The sequence below is a fragment of the Microtus pennsylvanicus genome, chromosome 1, assembly GCF_037038515.1.
Source record: "Microtus pennsylvanicus isolate mMicPen1 chromosome 1, mMicPen1.hap1, whole genome shotgun sequence".
NCBI classification, from domain to species: Eukaryota; Metazoa; Chordata; class Mammalia; order Rodentia; family Cricetidae; genus Microtus; species Microtus pennsylvanicus.
This window is the reverse complement of record NC_134579.1, coordinates 186,255,862-186,272,027: the sequence shown is the minus strand read 5'-3', so window position 1 is coordinate 186,272,027 and position 16,166 is coordinate 186,255,862. Positions and strand designations below refer to the sequence as shown.

At 40.0% G+C, this 16,166-nt stretch overlaps 1 protein-coding gene across 3 annotated transcripts in view; it reads right to left on the bottom strand.

Annotated features, from left to right (window-relative positions):
* The window catches only part of Lama2 (laminin subunit alpha 2), a 579,970-nt gene that overhangs the window by 22,695 nt on the left and 541,109 nt on the right, over positions 1-16,166 (bottom strand). For all 3 annotated transcript variants that reach the window (XM_075946853.1, XM_075946864.1, XM_075946871.1), the window contains 3 exons: positions 13,645-13,765; positions 9,843-10,019; positions 1,967-2,115 (listed from right to left, as the gene is read on the bottom strand). In XM_075946853.1, coding sequence (XP_075802968.1) covers positions 1,967-2,115; positions 9,843-10,019; positions 13,645-13,765 — 447 coding nt within the window. The remainder of the gene's footprint in view (positions 1-1,966; positions 2,116-9,842; positions 10,020-13,644; positions 13,766-16,166) is intronic.

Genomic DNA, 16,166 nt, shown 5'->3' with positions numbered 1-16,166 from the left:
GGATATTAATACACTTCTCACAGTTAGTTTAAAATGATTAAAAGACAATCAGCCTAGAATTCAACACAGGCATTGCTTAGAATTGCTATATGAAGCAGTACGTTTCTGAGTGATGCTGGGAGGCTCTTTCGTGATGTCTGGTTAACCAGCTTCATGTGTTTGCTTATGGAGTAGACAGTGACTGTGCTTTGACCTTCGGGTGTTGAGAAGGACACTGTAGTAAATGGGCTCCTGTGTTGGCATGGAATTAGATAACCACACAGTCGTATGTCTAATACATCATCTCTTAACTAAGAGTAAGTGGCAAACCTGTTTGTTTATAAGGCTGATTAACCGGGTGACCAGTTTTCAGGGATGCATTGTATACAGAACTTAATCAAATCAAATTTGGATTGATGGCCAACAGCTGTGAAGTCGGCATAATAAAATGCCCTGCTTGAGGAAACACCTGTTCTGAGGACATCTTAGTATACATAACATGGTGACACACTATGGGATTTCTAAATGCTTTCTTTTGAAAATAACATACCGTTGTTGAATTTTGGCCATCTATATTTCTCAAACTTGCATTTGTTTGTTGGAATTATTTGAGATTTCAGAACTTGTAAAATGTCCTTCCCATAGTGAGAAAGATTAAAGTTTAGCAAATGGCCTAAAATGCATACAAGAAGGCAAGCAAAACTGATATTCTAAAGTGCTCCCTAAGATTTAAGTGAGAAAATCTGGTCTGCCTTTACCCCCAGATACCCTAACTATGATACTTGGCTATTAAATCAGCAAAAGTGATGTGCTATCTGAATGTTGATCACTCATTTTTCTTAATCATGGTTTCCAAATCTCCTGGTCTAGACACAACACAGATGCTCAGAATTAATTCAGCTCACAAACAAATGCCCTGTATCACAATAACAGAACAAACCAAAGAAGGCTTTATTATTTACTCAGAAAATAAGAAACCTCATTAGTTATCTAAACTGTTATCTATACAAGAGGACAATTAGAAAATATAGACCTCCAAAGTACAATAGCCCTGCTTCTTTGGAGCATCACTCCGCATTCATAGCCTTGCTACCCTCCCACGTGCTCTCTGTGTTTTGAGATTTCATCAGATTGAATTTCTAGTTCTTTTCTTTGCCTTTGGTTTAATAAATGGATTGTTGGTCTGGAGGTTTGAGGCCCCCAAGTCTCTGGGCTTCTGTTGTCTTTTCCTCTCATCCTCCCTCTGAACTAATTACCTCTCTGAATTGTTTCATAAGATTTTGATGAAGAACACAGATGACTTTCCCAGTAAAGTAAGGACAAAGCATTGTGCAGAAATAAAAAAAAATCAGCTAATATGCTTCAAGGATGATTCCCTGGCTCAGGACTGAGGACAAGTATCCTTGGAGATTTATAGAGAAATGGTCACTATACATGATTAGAGATGGCCACCATTCCCCTTTTCTACTTCGACCCTCTTCTTTCAGAAAGTCACTACAGGGCCTTGGATGCTGTTTTAAGGAACAGACAGAGACGAAGCACACTCATAAGAGGCACAGTTGGTCTCATAGCTACTGTCATGCCCACAGTATTGATGGTGGGTTTCTAAGCATCTGCCATAACTGGTTTGGAACCTGAGGGAACTAGCAGCAGCCAGAGGCTACTGGCTCAACCTCAGCTATCCTATGATTACCTTATCAGAAAAGTGGCTACTTGCAAGGTGCAGGGGAGGGATTTTCCTTTATCTCTAGCTGGAGAAGATGCACTCCGTGAATGTGTGAGAAGAACCACAGAGAAAGGAAACCTTAGTAATAGAACTCCCCGGCCCTTGCCTATAAGGCTCCCAAACACAAAATGAGGACCTCGGTGCATTGTCACGGTTTGGAGTGTGTGGTCTGTCCACACAGGGAGACTCAGGCGAAGAGCTATGCTGGCAAAGGGAGTTCACAATGGATAGAGTAACAGCAAGTGGGCTATTCTTAGTTACCCTCTAGTTCTTTCCATGTGAACTGAGTGTTCCCTCCCGTCGTGAAACAGATTTGGCTCCGGTTTGATGACAATTTTCCTCATTGTTCGTGTCCCCGACGAGAGATGCACTTCCAGACGGCCCTTGTTGAGGAATATGGCATAATAGGCCTGCAGGAAAAAATGGGTATTGAGGATTAAGCAGGAGTTGTATATGTGACAGATGGAGCGATTGATGTTCTGTTCCAACCACAGAGAAGCCAAAGGAGGATGTCAGGTCGCACTCTACCATTCTGCCTCCGTCACTTGGAATAGGCTTTCTCATTGAACCCGGAGCTAGGCTGGCATCCATCAAACCCCGGCGAACATCCTGTTGTTCTGCCTCCCCTAGGGCTGTGTTATATCTAGTCACATATAGCCACATCTCACTGCTTCTATAGATTCAAGGGATTTGAGTTCACATCCTCCTGCTAGCACAGCAGATGTTCTTACCCGTTAAGCCATCTCTTTAGCATCTCAATATTTACTTAAACAGAGTTGATAAGGATATAAAAATGTCTTTTTAAAAATCCATTACTATTTTACTTCTTGGGTAAGGGAGCAGGTAGATAAAGTAATATCAGTTGTCTGACAAGTTTCTAATGCTCAACCTAACAGCTCTGCTCACTGCTGTCCTAACTTTCAGGAACTGTCAGGAATCAAAGGGTGTCAACAAAATCATTTTCCTTTTTACTCCCAAGTGGGCCGCTTGTTTCTAGAAATGAGTTCTGACTCAATCTCGTGGCATTTGAGCGCTTAGACTTTAATTTGTCTCCAAGCTGGTGGAATAGATCACTGCCACAAACATGCAACTTGTCTCCCACATTTAGAAAGAAGGAAGACAATTTTCCAACCACAAACATGCCTGTTTTCTTCTTGTCAGTGTTACCAAGGCAACCAGTATGGTGTTGATATCTGATTATGAACTCCAGGGAGATTGGATGCAATCCTTGTATCCAAAGCATCCAAAGCTGATATTAAAGGCACTGCCTCTCCTGTGTAGTATCAGGGCAGTTGCTGCACAGTGACCGTTTTGTGCTCCGTGAGTAACTGATGGTGTTTAACATGTTTTCTTTCTATCAGCATTATCATCCCTTCAATAATTCACTAGGTTATCTATGCAGCTACGTGTCCTGTATACAATATGCTGCAGACTATCCCTCATCATCCCTCAGTGGGATCACCACAAGCTACCTACTCAAAAACTACTCTAACTGATTGTTTGATACCAAAAGCACACGTAGGACAACAAAACCACACATAACCTTCTAGATATTTCAACTGTTAGCTTTCACAAATAAAATGTGTCCATTTAGACAGCACTGATTCAAGCCCATTTGAATAATTTATCACTGTTTCCTTTATAAGATAACAAATATTAAAAGATTTTAAAAGCTAGATATTCTCATTAAATGTTCAGGGCATTAAAATTTCATTTCTGATGTGCTTTGTATTTCAGTACTTAATATCTTTGTATGTTAATTGTCTTAATGGGAACACACTCTATTTTAAAAATTTGCCTGAAATCTGGTGATTTAATCCATTTATTCAGTGCTAAGAAATTTGGAGCTGGCAGGTGTTTAATTATTGGCAGTGGCCAAGGGGATGTGATGAAAATTTCAGAATGTTTGGTTTGGTGCTCAATATAATTTGAGTATCATTTGCAAAAACGAGAAAGGAATTTGATTTTTCGGACTTAGAAGATGAAGATTTGGTGGCACTCTACTCTACACCTCCTCAATGATTATTCCTCTCAGTGAGAAGATAAGTATTACTTTTCTTCCTCAACGTGGCAAGAAAAATATTTCAAAAACTTTAAAAAATTTTTAAATTATGTTTGTAGGTGTGTATCTGTGCCTAAGTTTGTGCATGTGAGTTCAGAAGCATGTCTAAGGAGACGAGGGCAGCCGGCCCTCTGGAGCAGGAGTTACAAGTGGTTTTGAGCCATCCTTTGGGTCTTCTGCAGGAACAGCAGGCATGATTAACCCTTGTGCCATTTCTCCAGCCCCTCGAGAAAGTTTCATTAGAGCTGGTGTGGTCCTCACAATAGAAATGCTGAAATGCATGTTTATGCTCTCTTGTCAAATCAACTGTAATCTACCATGCAATTGAAAAGGCGAGAATTTCATATCCATTGAGCTTCTTACTGATCTGACAAAGATTGCAGTGCTTGGATGACTTGGACTAACCCTTCACTGTACCCCTGAATTCCGATTATACAGATGGTGGTGTCAAGCGTCCTAGAGCTGCTGCTGGACAAAGATCACCATGCTTGGATGACTTGGACTGACCCTTCACTGCCGTTGCTGGACATGGCTGCACAACTCTTGCATGTCTTTGACAGATCTAATGTTTGAACTCCTTGCTGTTGAAGGCAACTCACCGAAGGCTAGACCTGGGACAGTGTAACAATTCTTGTGAAAGCTGATGTTAAGAATAAAACTTAGGATGATTCCCTGGGAGGATGAGCTGTATAAGAAATTGAGTCTTCTATAGAACATATTACATACGTGGTAACAATGAGCATGAGCTATTGGATCTGAAACACATCATTTAAGAAGAAAATTGTAGGGAAATTTTAGAAGCTGACAAACTATGACTGAATCATTAAGTTTTGGGGTTTTGCCTCAAAATACATGGAGCTACTATAAACAAGGAAAACCTTGATTACAAAGTGAATGACAAGCCTTGGTACCCTCTTCGAGGCAAAGGAAACAGTGTTAGGAATCTTGATGTTTTTTTACTTCCTTTTTTGTAAAGGTAAAAAGGGTTCCTTTAAACTTCAGGGAATTGGCTTGATTCCACCTCTCACAGGTAAAGGACCCTAGGCAAATACTATGAATCAGCAGCCTGTTTTCCCCACCTCCATGGCCTATGAAACAATTCTAAACTAGCTACAAACATGCAGTCTTTGCACCAGCTAATTACAGCTTCATTGGAGCCTGCCTTGGTTTCTGGGTTACAAAAAAAGGTTTGACAAACTCTCTCTTCTTTAATCTCAGGACAGAGCTTAAGTTCACAAACAAAAAAGGGGGAGATGACCCAACCATATCTGATGGGGATGGCAGAAGTCATAAAGCCAGCACAGCTATTTGACAAAGATCCGGCAAAGCTGAGCCACATGATGGCCGCCATACCACCACTGGTTTTCATCTCAACCTGTGGCATACTTGGGAGACTTTTAATATTTGTACATTTTGGGAATATTGGATTGATGGAAATTTTATTATAAATCATTTATGCCTTCTCCCAGGAATGTTATTTCTAAACTTCCCCAGGACAGTCCTGAACATACTATTTCCCCCCCTACCCTGTTTTAGGGAGATATCCTTATCTACTTGAAGGTCTTCCTTATGCCTTGGAGGTTGTGACATACATAAAGAGGCAAGAGGTCTCTTTATGAGGCTATGAGACATTTTTGAAACATCTGTCCCTGTACTTACTCAAGAACAAAATAATCAAAACAAAGTAAACTTAAAAAGGTCAAGAAGATTCAGTGGGCTAGAGGAGTTGGCCCCAGTTCAGATCACAAGCCTCTTCCCACTGTACACCCAGGCAATTACATGGCATAGACAGCAATAAAGTTAGACTAGCTGAAGCGACCTCTGTCCTACACAGAGGCTTATACTGATGGGCAAAAAATGATGTAGAAAGATGGTATTTTATATTCTGTAACAATATAAAATATAGACATTGTATTATGACAGAATTTGAACAATAACTGCACCAGCTTTGACCAGAGGATATTTCTTGGGCACTCTGACCATTAAGAGCTAATAATACACTTCTTGGGAAGTGGAAGCAAGCCCGGATGACTTGAAGATTGTTTTGGTCAAATTTCCTAGCCACAGAAGCAACTAGTGTGAGAACAACATTTCATATCCCCCTAGATTCTTAAAAATTGGGTTATGGGGTTAAAGAGTAAAAATAATAACCCTGTTTATCAATGATGTCAAAACTTGAGGGAAAATGATTGGAAAAAAATGATAACTCTGTTCTGTCCTACTTTATTAGTGATGACTGAAAGATAAGCAAAGGGAAATGAAACACATGTCCAAAATCAAAAATGATATGTTTGGGAACATATGATCTATGTTTTGGAACAACATATCCCTACTTACTAAATTCTGTATAAATAAAGAAGCACTCTGGCTGCTAGTGAGTCAGACTGCAAGATTCTCCAGATCATCATGGCTTGGCTTATATCCTTCCTTTACCAGCTCTTTATACCCTCTGCTGAGACCTGTCCAGCATTGGGGATGGCTCCCGGCACTGATCCATCCATCTTCCTGCTTTCCCACCTCAGAGGTACCACTATTACGTGATTTATTATCCCAGGGTTTTAAAAATTATTTTCAAAGACTTACATATTTATTTGTAAATAATATACTCAGTACTTCATACAGAAACCTATGCAAGTGATGTCAGAATGTGTTCTGCATCTTCTTTGCTACTTAGTTCTCATCTATCTATTTTGTCTTGTCAAATTGTAATTTATCCCTTGCTACTCCTGATTTCTAGACCATTAAGCCAAAATACTAGTTTACTGGTCTCTTTTCCAGTTGATAAATATTTGGGACCTTTTTCATTTATGTACTATAAATAAGAACTAATCATTTGGTTTTTTTTTATACTTATCTCATTGTGCACGCTTGCCATTGTTCAGGTCTGTGCATGGGGTGAAAAGGCTGGCTTGTAGAATTCACACATGGTCTACCATATAGAACGGATTCAAAGCAGTCACCAAAGCTCTTTATCAATTTCCTCTGTCCATAGCAGTAAGAACTGCCTTTAACAAAGGCCTTGCCAGCACTTGGTCATATTATACTTCACAATGTTTTACCATTCCAATGGATATAAAGTCTAGTGTGGATTGAAAATGCATTTTTCTAACACCACAAAGCTGAATATTTAATTATTATTACTATTGTTGTTGTTTTTGCATCCACCGTGCTTTCTCTCCAGTGGAATGTCTGGTCAGAGCTGTTCATTACTGAACATGTTTCACTTGCTTCTTGCTTTCTGAAAGTTGCTTCATATTGTGCTTACTAGATTTTCTGAGGTTATGTTAACAATACCTTTTCAGATAGATGCTTGCATTTTGTGCTTTTTGATGAATGGAGAGTTTTAATATTAATGTGGTTGTATTTACAGCCTTGTTTTGTTTACTAAATTTCTTCCAGGAGATTATCTATCTATCTATCTATCATCTATCTATCTATCTATCTATCTATCTATCTATCTATCTATCTATCTATCTATCATCTATCTATCTGCAATTTAGAGCTATCTAATCTATATCTCCCTCTTTATAATATATATGTATGTGTATTTACAGAGAGAAGAGAGGGGGATTTCTTTCTTTGCAGCCCTGGCTGTACTGGAACTCATGATATAGATCAGGCTGACTCCAAACTCATGAAGATCTGCCTGCTTCTGCCTCCTGAGTGCTAGAATTAAAGGTGTTTGCTACCATGCTGGGCTATTTTCTGTTAAAAATTTTTAAACTTATTGGGAACTCACCAAGTCCAGCTGGCCTGGGTCTGAAAAAGCATGGGATAAAACCGGACTCGCTGAACATAGCGGACAATGAGGACTGCTGAGAAGTCAAGAACAATGGCACTGGGTTTTGATCCTACTGCACGTACTGGCTTTGTGGGAGCCTACGCTGTTTGGATGCTCACCTTACTAGACCTGGATGGAGGTGGGAGGTCCTTGGACTTCCCACAGGTCAGGGAACCCTGACTGCTCTTCGGGCTGATGAGGGAGGGGGAGTTGATTGGAGGAGGGGGAGGGAAATGGGAGGCGGTGGCCGGGAGGAGGCAGAAATTTTTAATAAATAAAAAAAAAATAAAATAGCAAGATAAGTCAAAAATTTTTAAACTTTCTTTTCTTTCCATAATTACTGTTTTATTTTCTGGGAACTTATTTTTCACTTTGGTATGAAGTAGAAAATGTTTTATTCCTTCCTGTATATAAACCAACAACCCTGGACTCATTCACTGAATGCCTACTGTTTTCTTAATGATCGGAGAGGCCACCTATTGGTACATGTCCTTGTATTTATGCTTGGACATATCCAGTCTTCTCTCTTCTATTCTACCAGGACAGAATTTTCCAGGAATGAAAACATCACTAGAGTCTAAATCTCTGACGTAGATGGAGCAAGACCCTGCTACAGCGGTTCTACCACCATATTCTTCCATTTCAGGTGTTTTTGTGGGTTTTTATTTTTGCTATAATTAAAAAAAATAAATGCCTCAATTTGCAAGAGAGACAAGATGGTATACCGAAATTAAATCTCTGTACATCGTATTATGGAGAATTGACCTATTTTTAATGAGTTTTTCCCTGCTAACAAGATGAATATGTGCACTCATTAAGGATGACTTCAATGGCTTTCAATAAACTTTACAGTTTCCTCATCTATGTTAACTTGTTGTGTTTATTTTCAAAGCACACAATTCTTCTTTCTGTCTAGCTAATTTTTCTTTTGTTGCTGTAGCAGAGAGATTGATGCCTAGGAAATAGCCATCTTTTTCTAAGTCCTGATTTTTTATTTATTTATTTATTTTTTAATTTATTTATTTATTAAAGATTTCTGCCTCCTCCCTGCCACTGCCTCCCATTTCCCTCCCCGTCCCCCGATCAAGTCCCCCTCCCTCATCAGCCCATCTAAGTCCTGATTTTATAGCGCATCGCATGTCTGTGATGCTCTTCCATCAGGAGCACTAATCATCATTGTTTTACAGATAGAATATTTCTTCCTCTTAGTTTACTAAGTGTTTTTTTAATTATGAAGGCTGTTAAATTTTGCCTAATATTTTCTTAAATCTATTGTGACAGTTTTATGATTCTTTTTTAATTTTTGAAATATTAGATTATACTGGTTTCCTTAAGAATTCTATTTATGTATTTATTCATTTTGTGAACATGTTTGTGGGCATGTGGGGACACATAACTGCCATCGTATGAGGCATGAAGCCAAAATCAGAGGACAACTTGTGGGAACCAGTCTCTTCCACCATGTGGGCCCTAAGAATCAAACTCATGCAGTGCATCAGGCAGAAAAGACCTTAGCCCACTGGACCATCTCACCAGCCTCTCCATGCATTCTTGACATTCTCAAGGCCATATAGTGCTTGCTCCGCTTACCCAATCTTTTGTTGTAGATTTAATTATGTTTTAGAGAAAGAAATTAAGATTCTATTGTCTACTAATGATCACTCAAGATTAAAATTGAACAAATTAAAAAGGCCTGGGAGATGATAGCTCAATTGGCAAAGCACTTGCTTTGCAAACGTGAAGACTTCAGTTCAATCCCTAGAATCCATGCTATAAAAAGAAATCCAGGTGCAGCTGCACATGTCTGTAATTCCAGAACTAGGGAGGTGGATACAGGAAGATGTCTGGGGCTTGCTGGCCAGACATCCTAACCTACTTGGTGAGTTATAGGCCAGTGTGAGGCCGTCTCACACATATGTACATGACATGCCCCTATGCACATTTATGTACCCGTACCTACAAACACATACACACACACAAGCATCTAATAAGAATGACATCATCTCACTTGTAAAGGTGTTTTCATATTCAAAGATATATTTGCACAACAATTTACTTATTCATTTGATCATATCTGACTTGGTATGAATCATCTCACTGAGAATGACCAGTCCTGATTTTACCAAGATTACAGTCAAAATAAGTGATTCAACTCTAAAATATAAAACCAATGTAATGGTGTTAATTAAGACAAGCACTTTATTAACTGACCATCTCAACCAAACATCTCCCCACCTCCTAAAGGTACTCCTAAAGTGAGGGGAAAGCCTCTTATGAATGAGTGGCGAAGGTACCTGTCCAGTTTGCCTCCGTTTCCTCCTGGGTGGTATTGGTGTTCCTCCACTTCCCAAGAGAATGATTCCAGACTCATTCTTCGTACTGAAGGACAGATTGATTTCTGTTCCGACATCAATGGGCACAGGGGCAAGCTCCACAAAACCAGGCTTGGGAAAGCTAACTGTATAAACATTCTGTGGGAAAAAGCAAAGAGAAATCATTAGAGATAAGGGACTAAATTCTCCACGCCACCTCCATTTTCAATACTTTCAACATGATTATAAAAATAGTGTAATTTTAGGGAACATGAAAATCTATAGTCCCTTTGAGAGCTTAAGAGCCATTGAAGAAATAATACTGTTAATTTTTTGAACAGTTCAACTTTAAAGGTAAAAAGTATGACTTCTGTTTAAATATTTAATACTTGACATAAAATGTGGAAGGATATTGATAGACAACGTGTTTTTTGTCTTAAATCTACATTGCTGTCTTTCTTAAATCTCTTGGCTATGAAATATCAGTTAATATTTTGTGCTGTAAAGTTTTGTGTGACCATGGCTTATATTTACATTCTTCCTCAGGATGAGCCCATGGGAGAGTGGTCATTAATATCAAGAGTACAAATAGTTCTAGAATAATTTCTAGAGATATATCCTAATTATTAAAAATAGATAAATCCAATATTGCATGTTTATTTTTTCAAAATATTACCAGTGTTTTGCTGCTAGCCATAGAATTCATAAGCTCGTGCTTCAGAGACTGACTGAGTACAAAGGGAGAAAGTGACTCATCTCTCAAAGTCATGCAGAAAGCAGGGAGTCATCTAGAATTCATCTATTCCTTCGCCCTATCTTTCACAACCTTGTCCTCTCCTTCATTCTTTTCATATTTAGACTGAATCACCTCTTTACGTTCTCTTAGACTTTGCTTTGCTTCTAAATTACGTGTGTGTGTGGGGGGGGCTAGGGTGGGGGAAGTGAGCACATGTCCACAGAGGCCAAGGACTTAGGATCTACCTCAGGAGAGAGTTAGAGGCAGTTATGAGGCATTTTCTGTGGGAGCCATAGGCAATCAGTTCCTCTGCAAGAGCAGTACGGGCCCTTAACCACTGAACTTTCTCTCCAGTCCAGCAGCTTCATTTTTCAAGTATGTAAGGTTTTCTGCCAGTAAATATAGTTCATCATCTTTCTTTCTTTCTTTCTTTCTTTCTTTCTTTCTTTCTTTCTTTCTTTCTTTCTTTCTTTCTTTCTTTCTTTCTTTCTTTTTCCCTCTGGGTAACAGCCCTAGCTGTCCTAGAACTCACTCTGTAGACCAGGTTGGCCTTGAACTCACAGAGATTCACCTACCTCTGACTCCCTAGTGCTGGGATTGAAGGCGTGTGCCACCACTTCCAGGTTTATCACTGCTTTTAATAGCTGGAGGAATTCTACCATCTAAAAGTGCTCACATTTATTCTAGCAAGACCATTCCATTTGACATTTAAGGTACCCAAAATACTCATTTTTAAAAGTCTCTGATATTTTGGAGGAAAGGCAAAAAATCTTTTCATGTGGGCTAGCCCCCATCCCTGCACCCTTGCACCCCTGCACAGGGTTTCAAGTCCAGCAAAATGGCATAGCCATTGAAAGAAAATGAGTAATCTACTTTCTATTCTGATTTTCAAATTTCACAATTTTAGATGTTTCAGATAAAACTAATTTGCGGACTTTTCAGTATTTATCCATTTCAAAATTATTTTAGGCAAATAATTTTCTATTCTGGAATGCCTTTACATAAGAATTTTTACATAGGATGCCTTTATATTGTGCCACAGGCTGTTCATTGCTCTGGACAGCTTTTCACTCCCAAGCATATATCTTTTGAGTGCATATGAGAGTTAGACGTTGAAGGTTATAACTCTATGCAAGGTTTCCTTAAGAAGACAGTGTGGACCCTTAGAGTATTCGTGCTTTCTGTATTTCTCCTTAGACTTGGAGTGGGAGTCTATGACCATTTCACAGAGAGCCTGCAGCTATGAACAATGAAGACCCAGACAGGTCTGTCCCAATCTTGCAGTCTCACAGCCAGAAGGCAAATCCACTCTTTTCTCTATTTCCCTGTCCCTTCTTCATTTCATTGAAGTCCACTGGAGTGATTCAAAATGATTTGAATTGAAGAAAGCAGCAAAAATGAACAGTTACATCAGAATAGGTAATTAAAAATTAGTGTTTGATAGAGTCAACATTTTCTTATTTTAAAATCTCATCACTATAGAATTTTCATAAAATTCTTGCTAGTAATTGATGGTAATTTTTAGCTTGATTTTAGATGTTATAAGAGGGGAAAGTGATGCTCTGAGTCTTTCTCACATTGACTGGCCAGAGCTGAAGAGCCACTACTGAGCACACATTCCCCCGGCTGCACTAACAACAAAGAAGAGATTCTGAGATACAAGAGAATTTCACATTGATATCACATGCATCTTTGCAGAGTTGGACAAAACACAACATCCAACTTCAAGGCTGTAGATAAGATGCTGTGTACTGCTGAGGTGATGGATGGTGTTACTGTTTGTGTAAACTGTGGACAAGATGCTGTGCACTGATGAGGTCGTGGGTGGTGTTACCATCTGTGTAAACTGTGGACAAGACACTGCACATTGGTGAGGTCATGGGTGGTGTTACCATCTGTGTAAACTGTGGACAAGACACTGCACATTGGTGAGGTCATGGGTGGTGGTACCATCTGTGTAAACTGTGGACAAGACGCTGTGCACTGATGAGGTCGTGGGTGGTGTTACTATCTGTGTAAACTGTAGACAAGATGCTGTGCCCTAGTGAGACTGTGGATGGTGGTACCATCTGTATAAACTGTGGACAAGACACTGCACATTGGTGAGGTCATGGGTGGTGGTACCATCTGTGTAGACTGTGGACAAGACGCTGCACACTGGTGAGATGCTGGATGGTGGTACCATCTATGCAAACTGTGGACAAGATGCTGTGCACTGATGAGGTCGTGGGTGGTGTTACTATCTGTGTAAACTGTAGACAAGACGCTGCACACTGGTGAGATGCTGGATGGTGGTACCATCTATGCAAACTGTGGACAAGATGCTGTGCACTGATGAGGTCGTGGGTGGTGTTACTATCTGTGTAAACTGTAGACAAGACGCTGCACACTGGTGAGATGCTGGATGGTGGTACCATCTATGCAAACTGTAGACAAGATGCTGTGCACCGGTGAGGTGGTGGGTGGGGTTGTCATCTGTGTAAACTGTGGACAAGATGCTGTGCACCGGTGAGGTGGTGGGTGGGGTTGTCATCTGTGTAAACTGTGGACAAGATGCTGTGCACCGGTGAGGTGGTGGGTGGGGTTGTCATCTGTGTAAACTGTGGACAAGACGCTGCACACTGGTGAGAATGATGGATGGTGGTACTGTCTGTGTAAACTATTTTAACATATTCTAGATAAAGGTAACCAAGCTGTATAATGTGCAAATGTAAAATGAATTTAGAAAAGATAACAAAAATGAGAAGAAATGTTATTGAAAAGGAAGATAGAACCAACCAGAAGAGCAATTCCTATGAAGATACCTGCTATGTACTCAAGTACTATAGGATGTGGAAAATGGGATACATTTTGGCTCTGCGTAATACCATTTCTATCACAGTGACTTATAGGATGCTTCTGTCTTACTCTGTCCTCTATGCATGACTAGGAAAAGATCAGAACAAATCTGAACCATACTAACAAAGGAACAATTCTGGCAAAAGCACTCACGCTAAATAAATGAAATATGACCCAAATATGTTATAGAACCTTTAGAAATTAACCAACCTCCAGTGAACAGCCTTTGGTAACACCAACATAATCGGGGCTACTGAGTATATTGTACGGAGTCCTTGAAATTTCAATGTCTTTGAGGCAGCCGGAATACTTCTTCACGTTTACTTCTGGCCTATTGAGTGGTCAAATGGAGAATCAAAGCAACACCGTTAGACTAATGGCAGTGTAGTTGTCGAGCACTGGAAGGAAGCCATATGGAACACACACACATGCACACACACACACACACACACAGAAGCAGGGACATGCCCATCAAAGTGCACACGCACACACTTGCACATCATAAACTGTGCTTTCTGTTATGTGGAAGCTGGCTGACTGGATGTTGACATCACTCTGTACACAGAGTTCTGATATCTTTTTCTTCTAAGAGCAGCTTCCCTCACAGCATTTCAACACGAGGCCCAGAAGTCAACTGACTTATTAATGCTTCATGTGCATAATGAAATAAGTGCTTGTTGTTTCCATGACAGAGCGGATAATTGTGTGGGCAGAATAATTCAATTATTTATAAAAAGCTCTCTAAAATCTCGTTCAAAATGTAAGAAAAATATTTGGAAATGTTTATTTGAAACATTCCTGAAGCTAGAAAGAAGTGTGTAGGTGTATGCATGTGTGCACATATGTGAGGATGTGTGTGACAGAATGTGTGTGAGTGTGTACATGTGTGTATGTACATGTACCCGTGCATGGGTATGCATGTGAGTGTGTATATGTGTGTGCCATAACCAAATAAGGCGACATAATGCAAAGCAGTCAGCTCTTCTAATTTGGTTCATGCCTTCTACCCCCAAACCACATTCAAATGCTGGCTTTCTGCTCACTACTTCTAATGACACATCAAGGATGCTAATAGATTACAAAATAAGAAATTAATTCCTTGCCTTCGACTCCCACATGCTGCTCTGATTTATTACGTGATTTTGACTAAGTGATCTGATTTCCCTCGGATTCCATATTTGTATGTGTAAGCAGGCATGGTGACAATGACAGTAGTGCCTATGTATTCGATGACCATCGTCTGGATGTACTGCCGAGTGCAGCACACCTAAATGCACAGTTCACACATACTGATAGGACATGCATGGCGATGACATCTCTTGAGTCTATGACGGCAGATCTTTCTCTGGTGGTGGACGTGCTCTCTTCAGGAGTTTATTAGTTCTCAGGCATCTTGATTATAGGGACCTGCAATATGGTTTGTGCCGAGAAGGAGCTGTGTGTGCAGGCACGTGCGCATGTGTGTAAAATGTTCACAGTGGCTGGTAGCTACTACACTGAACAGTGTCAAAATATAGGAGTAAAAATGGCCAATTTTCATTACGTAGTGTTGATGAACATCTGGAAAGTGTCCGTTCGACACCGATATTGTACTTGATAGGCTAATGATTAATTCTCCTCTCATCATCCCTGGATGCCAAGTTTCTCATTTTCGTCTTTATAAAAGACACACGGCATGAGGAAAAACAGGTGGGAAAGCAAATTAGACCCTGGCAGTCTGTACCAGGTGATTTATTTCTTGTCAAGTGTTTGCTCTCCTCTCCACTTCCACCCCCGTCTCTCTGGAACTTCTTTATTTCCTTTGATCATTTCCTCTGGTTCCCAGGGTCTCTTCTTTCTGTTCCTTTAGTCAGTAATTATGAAGAACCCTGCCAGCTGGGGGGAAGGGGTCTTACTTATCATCATCTCCAAAGTGAAGGGGATGGTGGATTTCACTTTCAGTGCTCACTTGCTTTAGAGGAGGACAGATGTATCACAATTTGGGGGGTTGGGGAAGTTTTGTCAATAAAGTGAGTCACTCCAACAAGCTTATTGTTTCATGGAAATACCAAGATCCTCCTCAAAGTGTAATGATTCAGCAAGTTCAACATTATGAAAGTCTCGGGGATGAGTCACGGTACAGCGATTTGCTTTTTTTAAGGCAGCCACAGGTCTCTTTCCCAAGGACCACCACTCACGCACAAAAATTACACAGTGCTAACGTGGAGCTTCATTTATGTGTATGTGCAATGAATGTTCAGTCTTTGCTTTTTACCCTTCTCTGCAAACAGGGCATGACTAGTAGCAGAATGATGTCATGAAAAAAAAAAAAGAGTTGTTTTTAATCTTCCTACCGTCTATGTTTTCTAGTTTTTGATACTAAAATCTGGTCTTGGCTTTAAACATTTCCTGGGCCACTTCAGTTTTCATTATCTCCTGTTCAGAATTCTGGCAGAATTAGTCTCTGAAATGCCAAAACACCTTTGTTTTTGGCCAGGGTCAGCCATCCATCCACATCTCTAGGATTTGATCAGCCACTTACAAGACTGCTAATTCTTACGAGTATCTGCCTTCAGGGAAGAATGCAAAGGCAGCTAAAAAGCTATATGGAGACGGATGCTAAATCTCTCCACTCTTAAACATTTCTTTGAAATAGAACCTGTAGTATCTGCAGAGGTTTTTTTTCATTTGGCTCCATAGAAAATTTTATAAATGGCAATAAACAAGCGGCTTTGCCGAGAGGTGCTTTGGCC